General features: G+C 49.9%; 2 protein-coding genes across 2 annotated transcripts in view; one reads left to right on the top strand and one right to left on the bottom strand.

Annotated features, from left to right (window-relative positions):
• LOC119173939 (uncharacterized) overlaps positions 1 to 5,037 on the bottom strand; it is a 151,299-nt gene extending 146,262 nt beyond the window's left edge. The window contains exon 1 of the mRNA XM_075895105.1: positions 4,999 to 5,037. The gene's annotated coding sequence lies outside the window, so the exon portion shown is untranslated. The remainder of the gene's footprint in view (positions 1 to 4,998) is intronic.
• Positions 1 to 22,832, top strand: part of LOC119174789 (metabotropic glutamate receptor 3) — an 81,881-nt gene that overhangs the window by 51,886 nt on the left and 7,163 nt on the right. Inside the window, exons 2-6 of the mRNA XM_037425855.2 lie at positions 4,979 to 5,330; positions 9,365 to 9,490; positions 9,585 to 9,745; positions 21,077 to 21,280; positions 22,533 to 22,828. Coding sequence (XP_037281752.2) covers positions 5,006 to 5,330; positions 9,365 to 9,490; positions 9,585 to 9,745; positions 21,077 to 21,280; positions 22,533 to 22,828 — 1,112 coding nt within the window. The 5' untranslated portion in view covers positions 4,979 to 5,005. The remainder of the gene's footprint in view (positions 1 to 4,978; positions 5,331 to 9,364; positions 9,491 to 9,584; positions 9,746 to 21,076; positions 21,281 to 22,532; positions 22,829 to 22,832) is intronic.

The following is a 22,832-nucleotide window of genomic DNA, read 5'->3' on the forward strand; positions in this document are numbered from 1 at the left end:
CAGATGGGTCTGATTGTGGCATACTCTCACCACGGTGTGCGGGACAGCAATGGAGTGCTTTAGCACAACGTCGGTAATAGGTGAAACGACATATTCACCATCGCGCACAGGCGGATCACACACGAGCTGCACGTAAGTCGCGGCTTGCGGCGGAAGATGCAGGAACTCGGTGGCACAAAGGCGACTTTGAGCGTCATGGGCAACAGCGGCGTCAAAAGGCAGTTCCAACTGAAGAAGACCCGTCGAGCAGTCGATAAGGGCGGAGTGCGCAGAGAGAAAGTCGAGGCCAAGAATCACGTCATGTGGGCACTGCTCAAGCACGGTGAACAATACGACGGTCTGGCGCCCAGCAATACATACGCGAGAGGTACACATGCCGAGAACGGCAGATGTGCTCCCATCGGCAAGCATTACTGCACACTTAATAGGAGGCGTGATCACTTTTCGCAGTTTAGTACAGAGAGCAGCGCTCATGACTGAAATTTGCGCACCAGTGTCTATCAGAGCTGTAACGGTAACGTCATCCACCAAAAGGTCCAAAATATTGCGGCGTGTAGGAATCGTCAACAGAGGATTTGCAGAATGGGTCGTTAATGCAGCGTCACCTCCGGGAGCTGCATGGTCTAGTTTCCCGAGGTTGAGGACCCAGGTCGTGCAGGGGACCTGGATCGAGAAATCATCGGCGAGAGAGATCGGCGGCCTTGGGGTGATGGTGACCGGCTGAACCTTCGGCCCTGAACGTTAGTAGGAGCAGGCTGTGGATCGTACAGAGAAGAAAAGCGGCGAGAACTGCCTTCAAAGCGACGCCATGTCCCAGTGTTCCAAGATGAATTGGATGACCAACGATTGCGACAGTAGCGTGCAATGTGGCCGGCGCGAGAGCAGTGAAAGCAGATTGGTCTATCATCCGACGTTCTCCATTCAGCAGGGTTCCGGTAGCGGGAAGGGTAGCGTGAAGGGTACACCGGAATCTGGTTAACAGAAGCCGAGCTCTCGGTGGTGCGAACAGCGCAAACAGGTGTGATGCCGAGATTTGCTATTTCTTGGCGAACAACGGCTTGGATGAGGGAGACGGTGGATGTGTTGTCTTGAGGGCCGTCAGAGGCGATGGCTGCAGGAGCCATTGCTTCGAGTTCGCGACGAACGATTCGGGTGACATTTTCGGACGATGTAGCTTGCGTGAACTTGGGGCTGTCTTCACAGGTCGAAGTGGCTGCAGTATTAGGCAGACGCGCAAACTGGCGGGTTATGCGACGGTTCTTGGCGTGCTCGAAGCGCTGACACTCCTTCACAACCGCGTCGACGGTGGCGCAATCTTTAACGATCAACAGATTGAAGGCGTCATCGGCAATTCCCTTCAATATGTGAGCGATTTTGTCAGTTTCGCTCATGTTCTCGTCCACCTTTCGACAGAGGCCCAATACGTCCTGTATGTAAGACACATACGATTCTGTCGATGTCTGCACGCGACATTCCAGGTCTTTCCTCGCGGCCTGCTGTCGCCCAAATGGCCTGCTGAATAACTCGAGAAGCTTCAGTTTGCAAACGTCCCAGCTGGTCAACTCCGACTCATGCGTCTCATACCAGGTGAGCGCCGTATCCCGCAAGTAAAATACAACGTTGGCCAGCATCAACGTAGGGTCCCACCTATAGTATTCGCTCACGCGCTCGTACAAAGCGACCCAATCTTCAACATTCACCTTGTCCTTGCCTGTGCCCGAGAAGGTTCCGGGGTCTCGTGGAGGCAGGAGAATCAGAGGAGGCAGCTGCTGCTGGTGCTGGTGCTGGTGCTGCTGCTGCTGCAGCTGCGGCTGCTGTTGCTCTTGTGGGTGGGCCTGTTGAGCCATTGCAGAAAAATGAAGGTGGCGACCACTCCGAAGTTCCGTGTTGGTTTGCCGGAAAAGCCAGGTAGGCGTACCCAGCACCTCCACCAATAATCTTACAAGAAAACGTATATTTACAGATATTTACAACGATTACACGAGATGACAATGCCTGGCGCACTGGCGGGCTGGAACCAGTCTCTATCCACTTCGTAGTCTTTTCTTTTAGCCAGGGACCCTCTACCGCTTTATGCCCCAATCCCACTAGTGCCTTGTGGCAATATTAATGAGGGATAAGAGAGAATGCTGCTAAGAAAAGTATATATGGGCTGTTTTCGGAAGTAATCATTGTTTCGTGCTTATCAAGAACCGATGCCAGCCATCTCCCTGCGAAGAATCCCCTTGGTTTATTGTGCGCACGTTTTATACAGTGCAAGGCGGAGAGAAGGAAACAGATAGCGTGCGCAGTAGACTGCCTGCGCACGCGCGCTCGCTCAGGCGCGCCTAAACACGATACATCCTCCTTTCTCTGAAGGAAAAACAAAATAAACATCAAGAGAGAACGTAACTACGGAATTTGCACGAAATTGTCATCGTAGCCTAGTCGACGAGGTGCTCTCCTATCTCGGGTCGATCTTCTGGGCACTTGCGGCTCCTCCGAACGCGAGACCAGAGGTGGAGCTTGCTCTATCGGTGCATCGGCGTTCTCATCGGCCAAGTCTTCGGCGGAGGGGTGGGAGGGCTCAGTAGTTGCGAGCAGGTGCTGTTGATTACGCCGAAAAACGTTGCCGTCTTCCGTGACGACGTGGTACGACCTCGGTTGCGTCATGCTGACCACCTTGGCCTTTGTTGCCCAGTTCTTACCACGTATGCGGGTGACTTGCCCTTCAGCTAATGACTTGAGTGGATGACCCGTTCGGCGTGCACAGCTGTGTTTCTGTACGGCCATGTGTGGGACCTCGTTGAAATCGGGCAGGGGCGTGCGTAGCCGCCGACCTTGAAGCAGCTCTCCTGGGGACCGGCCGTCATCCAATGGGCTGGCCCTGTAATTCAAAAGTCCCAACCAGAAATCATTGTTTCCTTCCTTCGTCTTTTTCAGAATTCTCTTCACTATTTGCACTCCTTTCTCTGCCAGACCGTTTGATCGCGGAAACAAGGGACTCGATGTGGTATGCTTGAAGTCAAACTTTCTTGAGAATGCTGCAAATTCTCGGCTAGCAAACTGCGGCCCGTTGTCGGTGCACACTTCCGCCGGTATTCCGTATCGTGCAAATATCGCGCTTAGCTTTTCGATAACTGTAGCAGCCAATGTGTCGTACAGAGGCTCTACCTCTGGAAAATTGGATAGCGAGTCATACGCACACAGGAATGCTTCGCCGGCGTTGTGAAAAACGTCGACACCCACTCTAAACCACGCATGCTCCGGAACGGGTCTCATCATGAGAGGCTCACTTTCTTGTTTGTAAGAATATTTTCTGCAAGTTGCGCAATTCTCGACAACCTGTTCGACGTCTGCGCAAAGTCCTGGCCAGAAAACTAAACGGCGGGCTCGGGATTTGCACTTTTTTATTCCCATATGCCCATCATGAATCCTGTTCAACATCTCACGGCGCATGCTTTGCGGTATAACAGCTTTGCATCCTTTGAGCAATACGCCGTTGACCACCGAGAGTTCTCCGGCGAAGGGTTTGAGTTCTCCGTCCACGGGTTGCCTGTTTTGCAGGCACTCAAGGACAGTTCTCAAGTACCTGTCGTTTTGAGTTTCCCTTGCCAGTCGTACTTGCGTGGCCTCGCTGATCAGTGCCTGCACAGTTGTAAAGGCATGAATCTCGACGTCTTCGTCCGCCTCCTCGTCTGGTGGTCCAACGGAAGCCCTCGACAGCAGGTCGGCCAAAACCAATTCTTTACCGGGGACGAACTGCAGGTGGAAGCGGTATTTCAGCAAACGCAAGAAAAAACGCTGCAATCTCGGTGGCATGTCGCCGATAGCTTTCTGTGCGATAGCAATCAGCAGGCGGTGATACGTTTCAAGCACAATGGTACGCCCGTACACAAAGTAATGGAATTTCTCGCACCCGAAAACAACAGCCATCGCCTCCTTTTCGATCTGGGAATACCTTTTCTGGGCCTCGGTCAACACGCGTGAGGCATAAGCGACTGGCTTCCACGCGTTATCATAACGCTGCATTAGAGCGGAACCTATGCCATTCTTCGACGCATCGGACGTTATCTTTGTGTCTCGCTCAGGATCGAAAATTGCAAGCACCGGCTTCTTGCTCAAGCAGGCGCAAAGTTGTTCCCATTCTTTGGCGTGATTGGCATTCCATTCGAACGCGGTGGAGAGAAGGAAACAGATAGCGTGCGCAGTAGACTGCCTGCGCACGCTCGCTCGCTTAGGCGCGCCTAAACACGATACAATCATAATGTAAATGTCAAGAAAGACAAGCAGACGAAAAGATAGCTTGCTGTCGCCAGGGGCCGAACCTCCGAATTACGAATATCGCGTCCAATGCTCGACCATTGAACTATACGGTTGAGGTCATCTCTCCATCCACTTCATAGGGCATAAATTCGCATTTTAAACGTGATAGTGTCCGTCAGCACCACCAGCAGCCATTATGTCGAGTGTGGAACACTTTCCTTTTTTCGTGCCTGTTGGCGCCACGTAGCTAGTGAACTTGTTTCCAGCGAACCAATAATCCTTCGCGTTACCTGAAGGCGTTACCGCGCGTCGGGGGCGTCATATCGCGCTGTGCTCGGAGGCTGCTTTGCAACTGCTGTGTCAGCTTTTGCGTGATCAGGCGCTGGCGAACTTTGGGCTGGGCAGAGCCTGCGCAGCACGCGACGTCGTTATAGGAGCTTCAGTATGTTGACCAGCCTACCGCTGTTTACAAACATGGAATAGCTCTATAGTACATTATATTATATTATATTATATTATAGTAAAGTATAGTATGACAGTTAATGTGAGATAACAACGGTGCGTCACCACGCTTAACCAGCTCCACCGTTAAAACGATCCCTCCATGGAATTCGGCTTCTTTGGTTCGTTTTATAGCGATGTTGCTCAAACTATAGACAACAAGTAGTACATGTATGCTAATTCCTTCTTTGTTTTTCTCCCTCTCTCGTTACCCCTTTCTTTGCTCCGTTAGATAAAACCCTGGTGACCCACCGTCCAGATGGCAAGTCTGAAGCCAACCTGGTCCACCCGGGTGACGCGATTGTCGGCAGTCGGGTTGCTGCTGTCACTGTCCACGTGGCTGCAGTGGCCCGGCGGCGTTGCATGTGCCGAGGATCCGAGTCCCGCAATCTACCCGGGCCAGGCGAACATCGCCCTGCTGATGCCGCTGCGAACCACGGCAAGAAACGGCAGCGCCTCCGCGGGGTCCAACGGAGACGGCGCATGCGGCTCCCTGGATCCGCGCCGTGTGCGGCTTGCCCTGGCCGGAGTGTGGGCTGCGCAGCAGGCCAACTTCAGGAAGGCCCCGTCCGATTTCAACCTGGGTAAAAAAGGAACACGCTTGATTTGTAGTTCTCGTAGTGGGTTGCTGGTAACGTGGTGTACCTGGTGAGGAACATCACTGTCGACAATTGAAGAGTCAGCGTCAAGTAGTCGCAGCCGCAATGGAAAGTGCGCAGTTCAAGCCCGCTTGCATGAAGGCGGCGCACTCGATATTTTACGGCACAGCAGTGTGTCCTGCAGGAGAAGGTTTATGAGAGCTTCGGCACGGTGGCCCAATTCATGACCGCTGCAATCCTAAATGCACAAGTGCATGCAGCGAAAGATTGATGCATTCTTCGAAACATGTCAATTAAGTACAAATTCACATTAAGATGAGCAGAATTATAAGTAAAATGGTGCAAACTTGATTTCAACAATAGATTTTTTTTTGTTCAGCTCTCGTGACCCGCAGGTCGCGGGATCGAATCCCGGCTGCGGCGACTGTATTTTCGATGGAGGCACAAATGCCGTAGGCCCGTGTGCTCAGATTCGAGCACACGTTAAAGAACCCCAGGTGGTCGAAATTTCCGGAGCCCTCCACTACGGCGTCTCTCATAATCATACGGTTAAACCCCACATATCAATATCATTTCTTCAGCTCCTGATAACAAGTTGCAGCTTAGCTATTTCCGTTCAGCCAACTTTCACTTTAGCGAACATTTTCCTGGGGTCCCTTAAAATTATTTGAAGTGAAGTTTCACTGTACCTGGTGTTTTACGAGTCATAACCACGAGATCATTAAAAGGCACGCCGTAGCGGAGACCCTTCGGAAGCTCCGAACATCCGGTGTTCTTTGAAGTGCAATGGCGTATCGCACAGTGTACATCGTCCTCTAGCATGCCGTCTCCATCAAAATGCGGCCAACGCGTCAGGGACCGAACCCAAGACTTTCAGCTGAGCAGCCGAGGATCAAAACCACTGTGCACCGCGGCCAACACGTGCAAATAGACTCCCCAGTTTCGTTTTATTTTATTATACTGCGACAAATATACTTTCCCTTGAGGCATAACATTTTTTGTCTACACGCCTATTAAGTGTGCACCGTTAAGACCGGTGTTGCGCATAGAGTGAAGCAGTGTGCCGTGAGATCTGTTTTTACACACTATACAAGTCGAAACGCGTTGTCTGCCACCCACGATGCCAACAACGCAGTCGCGTCAGGTTTATTTTCCTTAGCAAGGTATCAAGAGCTACTATTGCGTTTCTTTCCTTCTATGGCGGCGATTGTTAGACGACTTAATTTACCGCCTGCACGCGGGAGGAAAAATAACCCGTCTTTGCGTGCACGACGAATGCGTATGACGACAGCATACGAAAGCGGCTCCCCGTTCAGTGAGACCATTCGAAACGGCGAGTTTCACCGATGACCCCGAGAGCATGAGAGCGACTTCCATGGCCTCGTACATATAAATGTCTGCGCCGTGTTACCCGGTGAATCTGTTTTTTTTTTTCCCACATCTACGGTTGCCGATGACTCCGACCAAGCTTCTTCCTTCGCCTCGTTCCCCTTTTATGCTGACGTTTATTGCACGTGCAGTGGTGACGTCAACGATCAGCAATATAGATTCCCGTGCCCCGTAAATGGCGATTAAAAGAAGTGGCTCTATGCACAGAGAGAGCTTTCAAAATTTGTATAGGCACTGAGTGGAAGACGGTGAAAGTAAAGCTGAGTGAACTGTTTCACCTTTTCATAAGCGCCTCCCTGGGCGCCGCCATAGCCCTCCTTGGGCTGTACAAATTGGCGCGTCCCCTCGAAAATGCACTGACAACGCTGCGCCCTTAGCCTTTGTACTCCCGTGCACAGCCCATCATGGCGGTGTTTTTTTTTTCCTTCCTGTGAAAAGGTGTATACAAGCAACGCGAAACCACTGTTATCGGTTTCACGTCTGCGTACAGTGTTTTTACTCTTAAGGGTATACAAACTTCCGTCCTTGGCAGATAACGGAGCTGGACTTGTCAGGATAAATTACCTTACTCTCCTCTTTGTTCGTAGTTAGAACCACTTGAGTATCTCAACAAATTAAACAAAAGCAGAAACAGCAAGTGAGAGAGTAGAGAAAAAACTCTATGCGAGCTGGAATTTGGGCGGCAAACCATATATATTAATTGGTACAGATTGCGTTGAAAATTTCCTTACTTATCAAAACAAACGAAAGAACTCTTTTTAGGTGCACTTGAGAAGCGTTTGTTTTTGTCGAAGTATAGTCTTACCAACAATGGTGCTGCAACCAGCAAATCCCACTGTATTAAGGAAACTGAAGCGCACTGCTGCCTCACCAAGCCGAAGTTCTGAAATAGATGACGCGGTGTCCCACTACAGTGGATGTCACGAAGCAAAGGTGACACGGAAATCGCCAGCCGCTTGTCGATTGCGTGGCGCTCCAGCTCTCATCTCGAAATAGCCGCGACCCTTCTCTGTTGCTAAAGTGCGCGTGTCGGGCATTTCCGTGTGTATAAAGCCAAATGCGGCATAAACGGTCTCGTCGTCTTCTCGCACTTTCTCGCGGCGGCTCGCGACCACGAGGGGGCCCCACCATTTTGTACGCCATTAAAAAGTGATTTACCCTTCCACCACCCGGGAGCGCGTCGGGCGAGTAAAAAGATGCGGGAACGATTCTAGAATAAAAAAAAAAGCCTCGCTCTTCACCGCCGTGTTTATTCCGCAAACTTTCACAAATACGACAGACGACACATTAATGAAGCGAGCGTCCCGGTTAAGCGCTAGCATGACGCCGAAGAAAGCAAGAAATAAAATAAGGGGATACAGAGAAAGAGGGGTTTTTGCTGAAACCGGTGCGAAAGAAGAAAACAAGCGGGAAATTCCGCCGGTAACCTTGGCATGGCCAGCGCTCTCGCGAGGGAAGCGCCGGCTCTCGTATAACGAGCTTCGCTATGACAGTCTTCCTCGTACGGAGCGGTCGAGATCGAAATAGATAGAGACGCGAAAGGATTAAGCCTATAAAATAAAAAGGAAAAATAAAAGCTTCGTCGTAATCGCAAACATCCCCCTGTATACAAGTGGCAAGGGGGCGTTGTGCGTACGCAGCCAACAGACCGCGATGCGGCCGCCCCCTATAGGCCATAATGTACACGTGCACGCAAGTTTTCCCGAACTCGATGGATGTGTTACTTCCTTCCTCGTGCCGTTTATTTTGAAACGGTATTATGTGAACGAGCCGGCTTTTTGGCTATACATACATCTTCCGCCGTCGACGTGACGATAGGTCGTCGAATTAAGCGTCGTCAGACTCCAGCAGTTATTTAGCGATTTGGAGATATTATTCACCTATATATTTCTTTATTATGATATATTATTTGTTACCCAGTAACCATAGCGACAGAAGGCGCTGCGGTAAAGAGCTTGATTGATTGATTGATTAATTGATTGATTGAGTCAGTGATTGAGCGGCGTACAAACTCTTTAAAACATTCATAAAAGAAAACAATTTCTGCACAACGGTTTCCAGGCCCAAAAGTTAATAGCCAATCAATAATAGTGATAACAATGGCGAACAATTCACACTCGCTCACGCGATTAACCAGTCAATCTTCTATTTAAAGGACCAGGTAAAAAACATTTGTACAAGTACACTAAATACACACACGCATAGGTGCGCACGCTCGAGGGGAGAGGGGGGGCAGCCAGCCGTAGCTCCTTAATTGCCGCCTGAGAAGTCACCTGAGAAGGGAGGGGATTGCACTGCGACGAACCTTCGCAACAGCCCTTAAAGAACAACCCTGCTCACGCCTATATACACACACAAAATAATCAGTAGTTGAATTATTGAACTTGCCCAGGAATGACCATAGTGTCTGAAATAATTGCCTAAAAAGTCACGCAGGTCCATTTCGCATTTCCAGGACTCAGTCCTGGAAATGCGAAAGCCAGATCGATATTCAAAGCCAGATCGATAGTCAAAGCCAGATCGATAGTCAAAGCACTGTCACTGTCTCTTTATAAACGTTGACACGTTTACATCATATCTGCAATCTTTTGTCTCTCAACCACGACCCCTCGGTCGGTTCTCTCCTCCAGGCGTGTACCTGTACGACACTTGCGGGCGCGATGACGTGGCCCTGCGGCAAAGCGTGCGCGTCATCCACCAGGCGGGTCACGTGCGCTCCATGGCCTGCCCCACGACGCGGGTTCCACCAGTTTTCGGTTAGTTCCCGTACATGCATTCACGTTCGAGTGTGCGGGCGAAGACATCGGAGCTAACTCTCCTCATCATCTTTGTTTTCGTCGTCTGACGCAGGTGCCATCCTCCAGGGGGACGTGGAGACCGTCGAGGCCGCGGCCAAGACCCTGGCCTCCTTCTCGATTCCCGCGGTGGCCGCCAGGGACGTTCCGGCAGAGAGCGTCCGCAGACTGCGCAACCTGTACAGCACCGCTCCGGCGGCTACTTCGCTCGCAAGGGTGCGTCTCAGATAGTGAGAGAGCCGAAACGAAGGGGGGAGAGCAGCCGGGGAAAAATAATTTAGCCATGCTACGTGTTGAAAGGGGGTACAAAAAAATTCCGCCATATCCACGAAGTGAATGATGATGAGTGGGCGAAGCTCCGGAGGTAAACCTGGTAAACCATAAATCCTCTGTACATTTTGCCCACTCGATTACATCGCTCCCCCTAGCGTACGTCGCCGCACTAAATCGAATGATTGCCTTCAACCAATGACACGCGCCATATGTGACATCATTCCTATTTTATAAGATCTCGCGTCTTTCATCAACTACAAGTACCGCTTTCTAGTTTATAACATCTTGCATCTTTTCATCATCAGGTACAAGTACCACCATCTAGTAAACACTACAAGAACTAAACGAGAGGTGGCTACATACAGGAGACGGTACCGCCATCTAGTGAACACTGCAAGAACTAAACTAGAGGTGGCTACATACAGGGGACGGTACCGCCATCTAGTGAACACTGCAAGAACTAAACTAGAGGTGGCTACATACAGGCTACAGGGGATGCACAGCCCACGCCCTAAGGAGCTTCGCCCCTAAAAAGTGCCTTTGGCGTTCTTGCACCCTTGTCCTTTCTTTCTATTCAGCTTTTTAACCATTGTGTCTAACACAATGGCTGTGTTCCAATTCTTAGACAGCACGTAGACAGTGTACGCAGACTGCTTAGAAGACCGCACCGAGCCCATGCTGTTGGAACACGTTTAGACAGCTTTTACGCGACGATGCGCCACCTCGCGTCGAGAAGAAAAACCTAAAAAACAAACAAACGTAACAGTTGTAATTTCTGGCTTGTTTCGTGTTGAAATCAAGAACAAATAAATTTTACTCACACTGAGCGTATGGGAAAGCGTCTGCTTGTGTGCAGACGGCCATTATGGTGAAATTTGATTTATCCGAGCGATTCATTGAACCGCCATCTTGTTTAGACAGCAAAGTAGCCTGCACCGTATTTGTCTACGATGCGGTCTTCTCGGAGCTGTCTACTTTGCCGGCTACGTGAGAATTGGAATGGGACGTAAGTTGGCCGCCGCCCATTTAGCTGTCTATTTAGCCGTCTACGGTGAGTATTGGAACACAGCCAATATCGCAGGCTAGCTATGTTACGATGCGTGATGTGGAGCTATACGGTTCGAAACAGTGAGAGGCGCGCACGAAGCATGTTGTTGAGAAACGGACCGATCCCGCCGCTTCCACCACTGTTGCGAACGACGGGCCGATCCCGCCGAAGCCACCACTGTTGCGAAGCGACGGGCCGATCCCGCCGAAGCCACCACTGTTGCGTAGCGTATGTTTATCAGCTCGCGACTGCTTCTGCGCAGAGCCGATAAGACGAGCGGACGAGACGACGGTGAGTTAAACAAGGTTTATGTACAGCATATATACAGAGGCGTTACAATTTCGGCACTGGGGCCGGCAGAGACTCGAAGAGCCGAACTCTCCTCTCTAACACATAGGTCAGCCTTTCGCCTAAGTCCGCTGACTCACACACATGCCGGCTCTCCGACACGGGGCCTCCTCTCGCTCGCATAGGACTGCCGATCGCGACGCGCCGCAGGGCTTCTTTTATTTACACCGGGTCCAACCAAAATGTCCAATCAGAAGCGCCGCTGGTCGTCCGGGCAGATTCCGCCAATGGGGCCGCCGCGCCATGCGTCAGACCACCAGGCACGCGGCCGCCGGCTCGCTGTCACGTGCGCCGCTGACTCACTGCACCTGGGCCAGAGACGCGCCGCGCGTGTTTACGCCGTTCGCGCCAGGCAGACTGCGGGCAGGCCTTGACCCAGATTGCCTTTTTCAGAGGCACGGCCGTTTGACGAGGACTCGCTGGCATAACAGCACCCCCGCCGCCAGACAATGCACCGGAAAGACGAGCTGCTTCCACGGGGCTCGGATGTCAGGTGCGCTCGTTCGCCAGGTCCCTCCAGGTTCGCCTCCAGGGCCATAGGGAGAATACAGCTCCAGACTGTTCCGGGAATACAGCCCATTCTTGACGACGGATCCCAGCTCCACTGGCTTGTCGCCACAACTTGTCGACCAGCTTCACTCGTCTCTTCTGACCATCTTCGGCTTCAGCACTTGTCGACGGTTCTGCAACTTGCCAAGACCGGATCGACAACAGACAACACACGACACACGCAAGTGCCCTCGGTCACCCGACAGAACACCAGACAAAATATAATACAACATATACCTATCTACGTGTCTATCGGAATTTTGCTCCCTCTACATCAAGAGGCACATGTGGGACACAAGACTCTTAAAGTAAGAACTTGAATTTTTCACAATTACAACAACGCAACGAATTAGAATACCACATAAAGTTGGCCCCTTGAGAGCACTCTGAACGAGAGCGCTCGGCCCAGGTCGTGATGAGGTCAAAATTTTGCCCCGAATCGCCAACGAGAAACCGAAAGGTTGAGAAGTTACTAGCTGGAACGCACTGCTCAATGCACCTGCATTAGCGTTTACCTTTCCTTTATTTTATTTTTTTGATAGCGAACGTCAAAGTTGCGCTGTGGAGCAACATGCTCCACGTCAGTAACCGGCCACTTTTAGGCGACGATACCTATGCGGCACCAAGAGCGGCTCACACTTTCGACGTTGCACAGGGGAACAACGATACGGCTTGCTACGGATTGACTCCTCACCGCTTAGCTCGATATCGTGTTCGATCCCCCTCGTGTTTCCGGGGCGGTCCGAAAACACGTCTTCAAACTCGGAACCAATCTTTCTCAGGTCCTCTTTCTCAGGTCCTCCTTCACTTAAGCTAGGCTCTAGGTTTATCTGCTCCTGGATTACTTTCGATCCCCCTTCAATTACCTCACTAGAACTCAAAATTTCTGCTTCCTCTTCCTTTGAAGCATTCAACAACAGATTTACGTCCGCTTGATGTTGAACGTATGGTTTCATCAAGTTGTAAATTTTGTCCGGCCGCCTTCCTAATTTCACTTCATAATTTGTATCGCAAGGCTTCGATAATACTTTGGCGGGCCCTTCCCAATCAACCTCAAGCTACGTGAGAATACGTGAACGTGAACTACGTGAGTTCCTTTTGGATGGCTGCAGCAGCATTACCTGATTATCAACTTCAAAAGCGCGCTTCACCGATTTCTCGTAGTGCTCCTTCGACAGCACTTGTGCCGCATTTTTCTGGCTTTCCACTAGCGCTTCAATTTGGCTTTCCACTAGCGCTTCAATCGAGAGATCCTCACGCTGCTCTCGAATGAGCGTCTCTCGATCAACTCTCGGCAGCTCGCTCCAACTTTCCGCTACAGGCGAGAGCGTTGCAACCCTCTCGCTCTGACTCAATGGCGCCATGTCGTCTCCCCCTACCGCGCCGGCCGTGCCGACCGCTTTCGCGACGGGCCGCTCGCGTGACTGCTCACATGACTCATGCGGAAAATTTCCTTTCTGGGGTTCCGTCGACCCGCCGACAAGGTCACTTGAGAGTTCACTGCATTGAACCAGATCAGGCTTCCGCGTTTGCGATCGCGTGAGGGCCATGCACGCTAAGTTGGGGAAGAACGATTTGCCCTGCTCTTTGAGAAGCTGCTCCGAGTTGTTGGAGAAAAGATAAGGAAAACGATCATTTAGCGCGGCAGACACAGCCGCTTCGGTGCAAAGCTTACCGAACGGGCCTTCAATGACAACCGTGGCGATTGGTAAGCGAACACTCTGCTCCTCGGCGACTTGCCTGATCCACGCGCATTCTCCTGTGAAATCATCCGGAGACACCAATGAAGGATGGACAACATCCATGGTTGCCGCTGAGTCTCTAAGCGCTCGGCACGTTTTCTTATTTACTTTAATTTCTTGGAGATACGGCTCCAACAACCGCATGTTTTTTCCTGATTCTCGGATTGTTGCGAAGGCAAATTTTTCCTGACAGTTTCTCGCGATGTGTCCTTCCTTTTTGCAGTTGTAGCAAATTACCGGCTTCCGTTTGTTTTCCGATTCAAATGCCTGTGTGGTAGAAACCTCACTCGATTTCTCCGCTTCTGTTTGCCCTTCCCCTACACTATCCTTCGTAAGAGACGGGTCCTTCTTGAAATTACGGTGCGGAGCGGATTTCCGTTGATCAGGTTTCCTTGAAAAGCCCTCTTTCCTTTCATCCTTTTCAACGCGTACTGCCCTGCTATGCAACTTTCGGCGAGTATAATACTCCTCAGCTAACTCTGCTGCCTTGTTTAGCTGTACTTCACCAAGTTTGTCCTGCAGCCAAAGTTTGACATCCTCCTCGATGCAGCGGTAGAATTGCTCCAGTGCAACGCATTCCACCACTTTATCGCGGTCGTCATAAACACCTTCGCCCTTGAGCCATTCAATCAAATCGGCTTTAAGACGAAACGCGAAGTCAACGTGTGACTCATTCCCCTTTTTAGCATACCGGAACCTTTGCCTGAAAGCCTCGGGTGACAACTTATAACGTCTCAAGAGCACTTCCTTAACCTCGTCATAGCTCTCAAACGCTTCCCTCGACAAGCAAGTTATCGCGTCGGACACTTCGCCGGGAAGAAGAGCTAGCAGGTTCCGCGCCCAAAGAGACTGCTCCAAAGCATTTCGCTCACAGACGTGTTCAAACTTGACGAGATACTTCGCCATGTCCTCGCCTACTACGAACGGTGGCAGTTGGTCCCGAATTCTGAAACCGCTGACCTGAATCGTCGGAGAAGCTACGCTAGGCGCCTGCGAACACTGTAGGATTGCCAATTCTAGTCGTTTCAACTCTAGGCGCTCTTGTCTCTCGGCCTCCTCGCGCTCGCGAGCTTCTACCTCTCGCCTTTCAGCCTCCTCACGGCGTGCTTTGATATCCACCCAGGCCTCATCGACTTCCTCAGCCGACACTCCCTCATCCTTCATGATCTCAAGGATCGCTTGCTTTCGTTTCGCACGGCCCAAAGTAATGCCGAGTTCCTCACAAATTTCGATGAGTTCCTTCACTTTAAGGTTCTCCATCGTTCACACTAGCCTCTTGCTGTTTCCCCTGTTAAGAATCTACTTGCCGTACCCACTATAAGCCTACTAGCAAGACGCGCAAGCAATTTTTCACACTCCCGTGTTTACCCCCTCCGCATTAACTTTGGTTTCAAAGCGCTTCGACTTGGCTTGAAACGCTCAAAGCTCACTTCAATGCTTCACACAGCCCTTCTCTAAACTACTACAACCTGAGCTAGAGTAGTCTGGTGAACTGAGGGGAAAACATCAGGCACTCACCGCATCGATGTCGCTGACGCCGGCCGATCCCGCAGCTGCCAACCACTGTTGAGAACGACGGGCCGATCCCACCGCTTCCACCACTGTTGCGAACGACGGGCCGATCCCGCCGAAGCCACCACTGTTGCGAAGCGACGGGCCGATCCCGCCGAAGCCACCACTGTTGCGTAGCGTATGTTTATCAGCTCGCGACTGCTTCTGCGCAGAGCCGATAAGACGAGCGGACGAGACGACGGTGAGTTAAACAAGGTTTATGTACAGCATATATACAGAGGCGTTACAATTTCGGCACTGGGGCCGGCAGAGACTCGAAGAGCCGAACTCTCCTCTCTAACACATAGGTCAGCCTTTCGCCTAAGTCCGCTGACTCACACACATGCCGGCTCTCCGACACGGGGCCTCCTCTCGCTCGCATAGGACTGCCGATCGCGACGCGCCGCAGGGCTTCTTTTATTTACACCGGGTCCAACCAAAATGTCCAATCAGAAGCGCCGCTGGTCGTCCGGGCAGATTCCGCCAATGGGGCCGCCGCGCCATGCGTCAGACCACCAGGCACGCGGCCGCCGGCTCGCTGTCACGTGCGCCGCTGACTCACTGCACCTGGGCCAGAGACGCGCCGCGCGTGTTTACGCCGTTCGCGCCAGGCAGACTGCGGGCAGGCCTTGACCCAGATTGCCTTTTTCAGAGGCACGGCCGTTTGACGAGGACTCGCTGGCATAACAATGTACTACGCATATGGTCACAGCCTGTGGCGATCGATGTGACACGATCACCACGCAGGACCATAGTCAGTGTTGTTGCTAGACGGTACGATTGAGCAGCTGACGACTCACAGTGACATGATCGCCGAGATCTATCGAGTACAAGTTTTTTAGCCTCATTGTGACGGTCAATTCCCTGCGAGCCAGAAGAATGCCGCCTGACCATATCGCTATAGTGATCTCTGCGTATACGGGCGACCTCGTTTTCAGGCCAGCCACACGTCAGATGTCTACGCTAATGTCACTGCTGCACGTTTGCTGTTCTCAAACACTGTAATGCTTGCGTAACGTTCGGCTGCGACACCTCACATATCATTATCAAGAATTGATTTGGTGTGAAGATGAGTCCCGTGATCGACACCAGCCAGCATCGCACTCTGGAGTCATTGCCTCTATGTACGCTGCATCTAGGACAGTCACACAAATTGTGGACAATCAAAGGCGTATTGCCACTTCACGAAACCACGCCATATAGTGACATGGAGGAAGATGACATGACGAATTGAGCGCTGCGCGTAACGCACCTATAAAGTATACTGCGTGCGGACATGTGCGAGCCCGGAGCGTAACACATTAAAGGAAGATCCGTTGGACAGGCTACGCGGTTGAGTCAGACCCCAAACCGAGAAAATGAGTTGTACCGAATGGCACTTCAAGCAGATCGGTGCCAATGAACTGAGCCTGACTGCGTTAAATGACGGACGAACGCCACGATGATGTGCTTGCTGTGAGCTCATTTGTTTGAAATGACCAACGAATACGGAAGAGACAGAACTCACACACTAATAAAAAAATGCTACAGATCCATGAAGTGAATGCTGATGATGGACAAAATGATAAACAATATAAAGAGTTTTTTTAAGCATCTGTAGACGGTGTTGCACACAGACGTTTCGCACCTGCGCTGCGACTATAGGCACGACGGCGAGCCTCGATTACAACGGTTGGACATTGTGAGGACCTAAAGAGCTTCGTTCCTAAAATTAAAAATGAAATAGGAATGTCAGCGTGACGAGCGTCCTGAATGCCATACGCTAACGGCCCTTGCTGGAGGAATCTGTTAGACGAAGTTTATGGTGATCAGCAAAACGATGGAGCGCGTAATATCGGCATCAAATGAAACGCGAACAGTGGAGCGCGTGGCACAAGCCTTATCAAAGGCATAGTGCGCGCCGTCCACCAGTCATTGTCACAAACATGCCCGTACATCCGGTGTGGCAGCACTGCACAATCCCCCTAGAGTGCAATATTTCTGCTTGTGTTCCAGGTATGGTATTTGAAAGGAGCAAAATTTAAAAATATATATACAGAGGTTAAACTACCGCAGCCGAAGGCGAGTATTGTAGCACGTTTCGTCATCACGGAGTCAATCATCATGAAACGCCTGGCCAATTCTATTTTCAGTACACAAGGGTCAGTTAATAATGCTGGTGATTTCACGCTGTTTCACTTCTTGCCGGTAAAGCAAAACAATTTGCGCGCTCTCTTCCGAAGAAACAACTGGCATTTCAGGTTAAAATGAAGCCTTTTCGGGTAGTTCTCTGAAAGAAGGGTGTAGGTGAAGCAGCGCTGGCGAACGAGATACGACAATCGTTTGAAAAAGCAACCGCAAACTGATTATATTTCTCGTTTTGTTTTGTCGTGCCAAGACACCGATTGCATTGCGAGGCTGCAGTAAAAGCAAGGGAATTGCGAGTAGTACAATCGAAAGCGCTCCGCACGCCCACGATTTCCACCATTTTCACCACACGAAAACTAGAGCAGAAAAGGAGACAACGCACTCTATAGAGGGATCGCGCATTGCTGCCGAACCAGATGTACACGCCTGTCAATGGTGATGGCTGGACGGCCAGCACTATATACTGTTTCTAATGCTTGAAACACGCGCTCCGCTGTTCGGGTTTCATTTGACGCCGATAGTACGCACAAACTTTTTCGTGGTGCGACTACAGAGACGGTAGAACATATGCTGCTTTACTTCTAAAAGAGTGCAATGTGAGTTGCGAAGTTTTTTGCTCGATTTCACTCTTTTACGACCACCCTCGTTAAAGCTGGCGAAATGAAGGTAACATGGTTGGACCACCGCTCAAAGGAGCAACGAAAAGAGAGGAAGAATAATGTATGAAATAGAACCTTTACATTCTCTACAAAAATAATTACAGGTCAAACGTTTCCGCTGGCTTCCCATTGCCGTCCTTATATTGAATCAGCGTTAAGGAGCGATCGAATATTTTGGGCTATTTAGATAAGAGGTTTAGTTTGCGTGAAAGCAGCTTTTGCACAGATGACGTAGCTGTCAGTTGACTTTATGTTAAAAACTGGCAGTACTACGACGTCGAACTGTTCGTTTGCTAAACTTTTCAAATGAATACATCGGGTATTCCAAATTAATTGTGCGTTGCAGTATTCTTAACATTAAAAACTCTTACAGAGCAAAAATCTGCATTCGACTGTTTAAGGAAGTCTCTACAAACTTTGAGGCTTTTTCAAACCGGTACCTCAGTCGAGAAACAGGATACAGTTTACGCCGCACATCAATGGTAACTAAGAAACCCAGGACAAACTATGGCATGCAAACCATCGAGTATGAAATTATGTGTTTATGCAATATGCATCCTACTGTTGTTGAAGCAGTTAGAAATTGTAAAACGATTTAAGAATTTAAATATTTATTATTGGGCATGTTTCTTGAGTCAGATGCGGATATGTTGTACAATTTTTAATGTCACTTTCAGTACACAAATAACAATGATATTTGACGATTGCATTGTAATGTTATTAAAAGTTATTGTTATTACTATAGCTAATTACCACATTATTGATGTTTGTTGTTTTTATTGCATTAGCGCTTATGTTGTTAGTATGATTACATCATTACTTTAGTTTCATTACTGTCACTACATTATTACTATAATTGGTGATTATAATCTTGCTATAATATAATTACGTACTTGTTGTTGATTCAGAATTTTCAAAGTTGACTTGTTTTCAAATCCGTTGCTTCTGCTGCCCCAGTGCGGTGTGGGGCCTGGTCAGGAGGTTTGGATCCTCCTTTTGCCTAACCCTGCGGGCGAACCAAGTACACGTGTTACGTTGATTTCCTTGTTACGTGGGATCTGCCAATTAAAATAAAATGACGAATGTCCTACAAAAAATTAACAACAACAACAACAACAACAACAACAACAACAACAACAACAACAACAACAACAACAACAACAACAATAATAATAATAATAATAATAATAATAATAATAATAATAATAATAATTTACAGTTATGAGGGGCGTTGTATTAGTGAAGGGGTCCAGACATTTTGACGATTTAGCGTTTCTTAGCGGGCACTAACACTGCACAGCACACGGGCGTATATCATTTCGCCTGCATCAAAATCCAACCGCCACAGCAGTGATCGAACTCGCCACGTTCGGGTCAGCAGCCGAGCGTATATAGTACACCATCGCGGCAGATGCAGTTAACCTTACGTTGAGATGCATTTAAACACGGGCAACAGTCTTCGTTTGTGATCGTCACGGTGGCAAGAGGAATGCTATGCGCTCGACCGTTTACGGACATCGACTGTATTACATACGCTGGCACGTTGACGCACAGGTCACTCTATATCGGAGGAAATCTGGAAGCGAGGAACAGGTGGGAAATGCAGACCAGAACCAGCGCACACTATAGCTGCTCCGTGTTTGTCTTCCTGGTGGCTTAATTTCGGCGGCGTCTGCTTGTAACAGAGGGCTCCCTCCCAACTCGCAAGGATGTCGAATCGACGAGGTATGCGTTTGTTTGAGCGTAAACACATATATTATATGCAATCTGCTACTGCGGCCCAGCCGTGCAGCCGCGCTAACAGTCACCATGCACACGCCAGAATAGACACGCTCTCGTTTTTCCAGAGAACCTTATTTTCAACGACGCGATTGACGTCACTTACCATGTCCGATGTTTTACGTCCTGAAGCCACGATATGGTTATAAAGGATGCCTTGTATAGTGAAGGGTTCCGCAAATTTAGACCGTCTAGTGTTAGTTAACGTGCACTGTCGACACGCAGCACACGGGCATCAGGCATTTCGCCGCCGCCGAAACGCCACCGAACCCGCGACCTTTTTGGTCAGGGCACCGTAGCTATAGTGATCCACCGTGGCGGGCTGTCGACTGTCAATCACGTCGTTCGAAATTGTTTTATTATCAACTTCGTCTTCGTAAACTCTCCGTTCTGTCGTTGCTAAAAGTTTTACGAGTGCCTAACCAGGCCTTGCCCATGCATGGTGCTGAAAACACGAAAGACACGAATAATAGCAATTGTTGGGGTGTTGCGTCCTGAAACTACCATGTGATTAAGGGGGACGCCTTAGTATATACGTGGAGTGCTACGGAAATTTTTACCGCGCGGGGTAAAGGCTCTAAAATTTAACATGGCCAACCGAAAGCTTTATTTACCACTAGCTGCCTTTTGTAGTAGTCGCTCAGCAATTTACACACGTACCTCTGCCATGACATTTGAGCAGGAAAATCGTGGGCTGGAGGTTGTGTTCTCATGCGTGCGTTCATACACCCACTTCATCATAGGTAACAGTGCGGGCAAACGGGACAAGAAAGACAGGACTTTGCGATGGCTAACAACATGCGCGTTTATTTCGTGGAAACAAATATATACGCGCTTCCTTGGAAAGGAAAATAAAAACTAGAAAAAAGATAAGAGAAATTGGAGACCCGAAGCATGCATATCGACTCGTTCATAAAAATGTAACAGTTCAAACGCGTGGATAACTAATGTACTCTCAGTACGTATGATGAACAGTGCCTTTGCGCGTCATGGCGGAATGCAATGAATCGTGAACGCTCCGTAAATTTCCCGGGCGTGGAAATCACAGAATCTGCGCGAGATTTACGTCTCTTCGAAACGCTGTTTTGCATAATGAACCCATGCCAACAAGCTTATTTTGACAGCCTTTTAAAAAGTGCACCCGCACACATAAAAGCACGCGCAAAAACGCCCATAAACGGTGGTTGAATTCCCCCTTCCCTCGAACCAAAATATTTTTCGTTCGACCATCTTTTTACCTTGTTGTACGAACCTTGTTTGTACCATATTCTGGGTAAACAGAGCTGAAGTACGCATTCAGTCTGGTATTATTACAGGATAATCGAGATGCTACTCCGGCGGTTTTCGAGGTCGTTTTCACCTCTTGCCGCTTTCACTTAATCTTCTTAGCGACGGGGAAATACCCGGGCATTTTAGATGTTCCTAACAAGTTCTCAGCGCTTTCTGAATGACTTTCCCTCGCCCGTCGCAGGCCTTGGCGAGCACTCTGCGTCGGCTGGGCTGGTCGTACGTGGCCGTCATGTCAACGGCCGAGGACAGGCCCCGCGAGCTGTCGAGAGCTTTCCTGCGCGTGGCCCGCGACATGGCCATCGACATCATGAGCGCCGACGCGCCGGCAGGATTCTCCCACCAGCAGGTGCAAGAAGCGCTGGGCTCCACGAAGCAGCTTGTCGAGGTAATTAAGCAAGGGAGAGAACGTCTCTCACTCAATACGACTCTTCTGGGAATTCGCCCTGGAGCCTGCATTGCCGTCCAGATCATGAGACATCGTGTGACGGGGTTACGTGACCTATGATACTGCATCAGCCTTAGACACAGATATTTCTCGATTTCTGTCTTCAATGCCGGGGCTGGGCCAATCGTCGACGTCAAAGGCCATGGCATTATTTGAATCGTCTCGCCTTCGCTGATGATGGTGCTGTCTGTTCACTCCCTTACCCTCTTTTCTCTACTCATGCATCTTCCAGAACTCATCATAAGTCACAAAATTATCTCTGCTTTAAGTAAAATGTATTAAGTTATCATTCATTATTGTGGTGGTTGCTGTGTTGAATTCGAATTGGTTCAAAGGGCACTCAGATTAGCTTCAAATCGCGTCGCTTGCTGATCGAAAACAAAAACGTATAAGCACACGAAAGGACGAACACACCAAGCACTTTTTGTGTTCACCCTTTTCTGTACATACGTGAAATTAGAGGTTCACATGAAGGTGGACACCTGGTGGCATTAACAGTATAGTCAAACGAGGGAAGCCTGTAGACAGCGTTGTTGTGATCGGTATTCCTAGTCTACGGCCCGTCCTCTGAGGATCTTAGCGCGACGACTGCCGTGTTGATGGCTCCAAGCTGACAATTTGAAGCTGGGTGCCGTGCCATTGGCTAAAGATTTCCCGTGATTGGTCACAAGTGTTCTAAGCAGACCGATATTACGGAAAAATATGACATTGGCACCTGCGAGCACCTCAACGGTGCAGTATCAATGGTGCAGAGAGGGCAAAAATGTTAGGCAGCTGACGAATCTCTACAAATTTCGTCTTTATTAATTGGGGTGCGCGTCATTGTATCGACCTTTTATTCAATCGCTGCCGTTCAAGATTCCAGAAAAAAGTTTCGTAATATTGTAATTGTTTGCTGTGGTCAAACAAATGCAGTGATATAGAATTCGCGTACTTAACTGCTTCTCTGTGTGCGACCCGTCCTTTTTTTTCCGCGAAGTTTGTTTCCCAACTGTGACGTGAAGATGCCTTGTAGACAAACCCAGTAGCTTGAGTGATAAGGTCAAGTCAGTGTTTATGAGTATCTGGTCTGCGTATATACCCTAAGGTTTTCACTGTGGTTTGAAAGGATGCGGAAGAATGTTTTCTGTTCAGGTTCGGAACTTTATAGTAATTCACTACGCTTCTCGTGTTTCCGAATGCCGGCGCGCAGAGCGGCTGCCGCGCGGCTACCCTCTTCGTGACCCCCGCCGAGGCCAAGGCGTTCCTGGTGAGCTACGAGCCCGATCCGGACGCCGCCTTCTCCTGGGTCCTGGTGACGCCCGGAGACGTGACGGCGTCGCTGGCGGGTCTGCTGGCGCCGCACAAGCTGAGGCGCCTGCGTCACGTGCTCTTCGCGTCTCCGGACGACACGCAACGGCCGGCCGAGTACGGCGACTACCTGCGCGACCTCATGGACAGGGACGGAGCGGCGCCACTGCTGCAGGAGCTGCGCAAGACTTATTCCAGGTTA

Source organism: Rhipicephalus microplus, chromosome 5, assembly GCF_043290135.1.
Source record: "Rhipicephalus microplus isolate Deutch F79 chromosome 5, USDA_Rmic, whole genome shotgun sequence".
Lineage (NCBI taxonomy): Eukaryota > Metazoa > Arthropoda > Arachnida > Ixodida > Ixodidae > Rhipicephalus > Rhipicephalus microplus.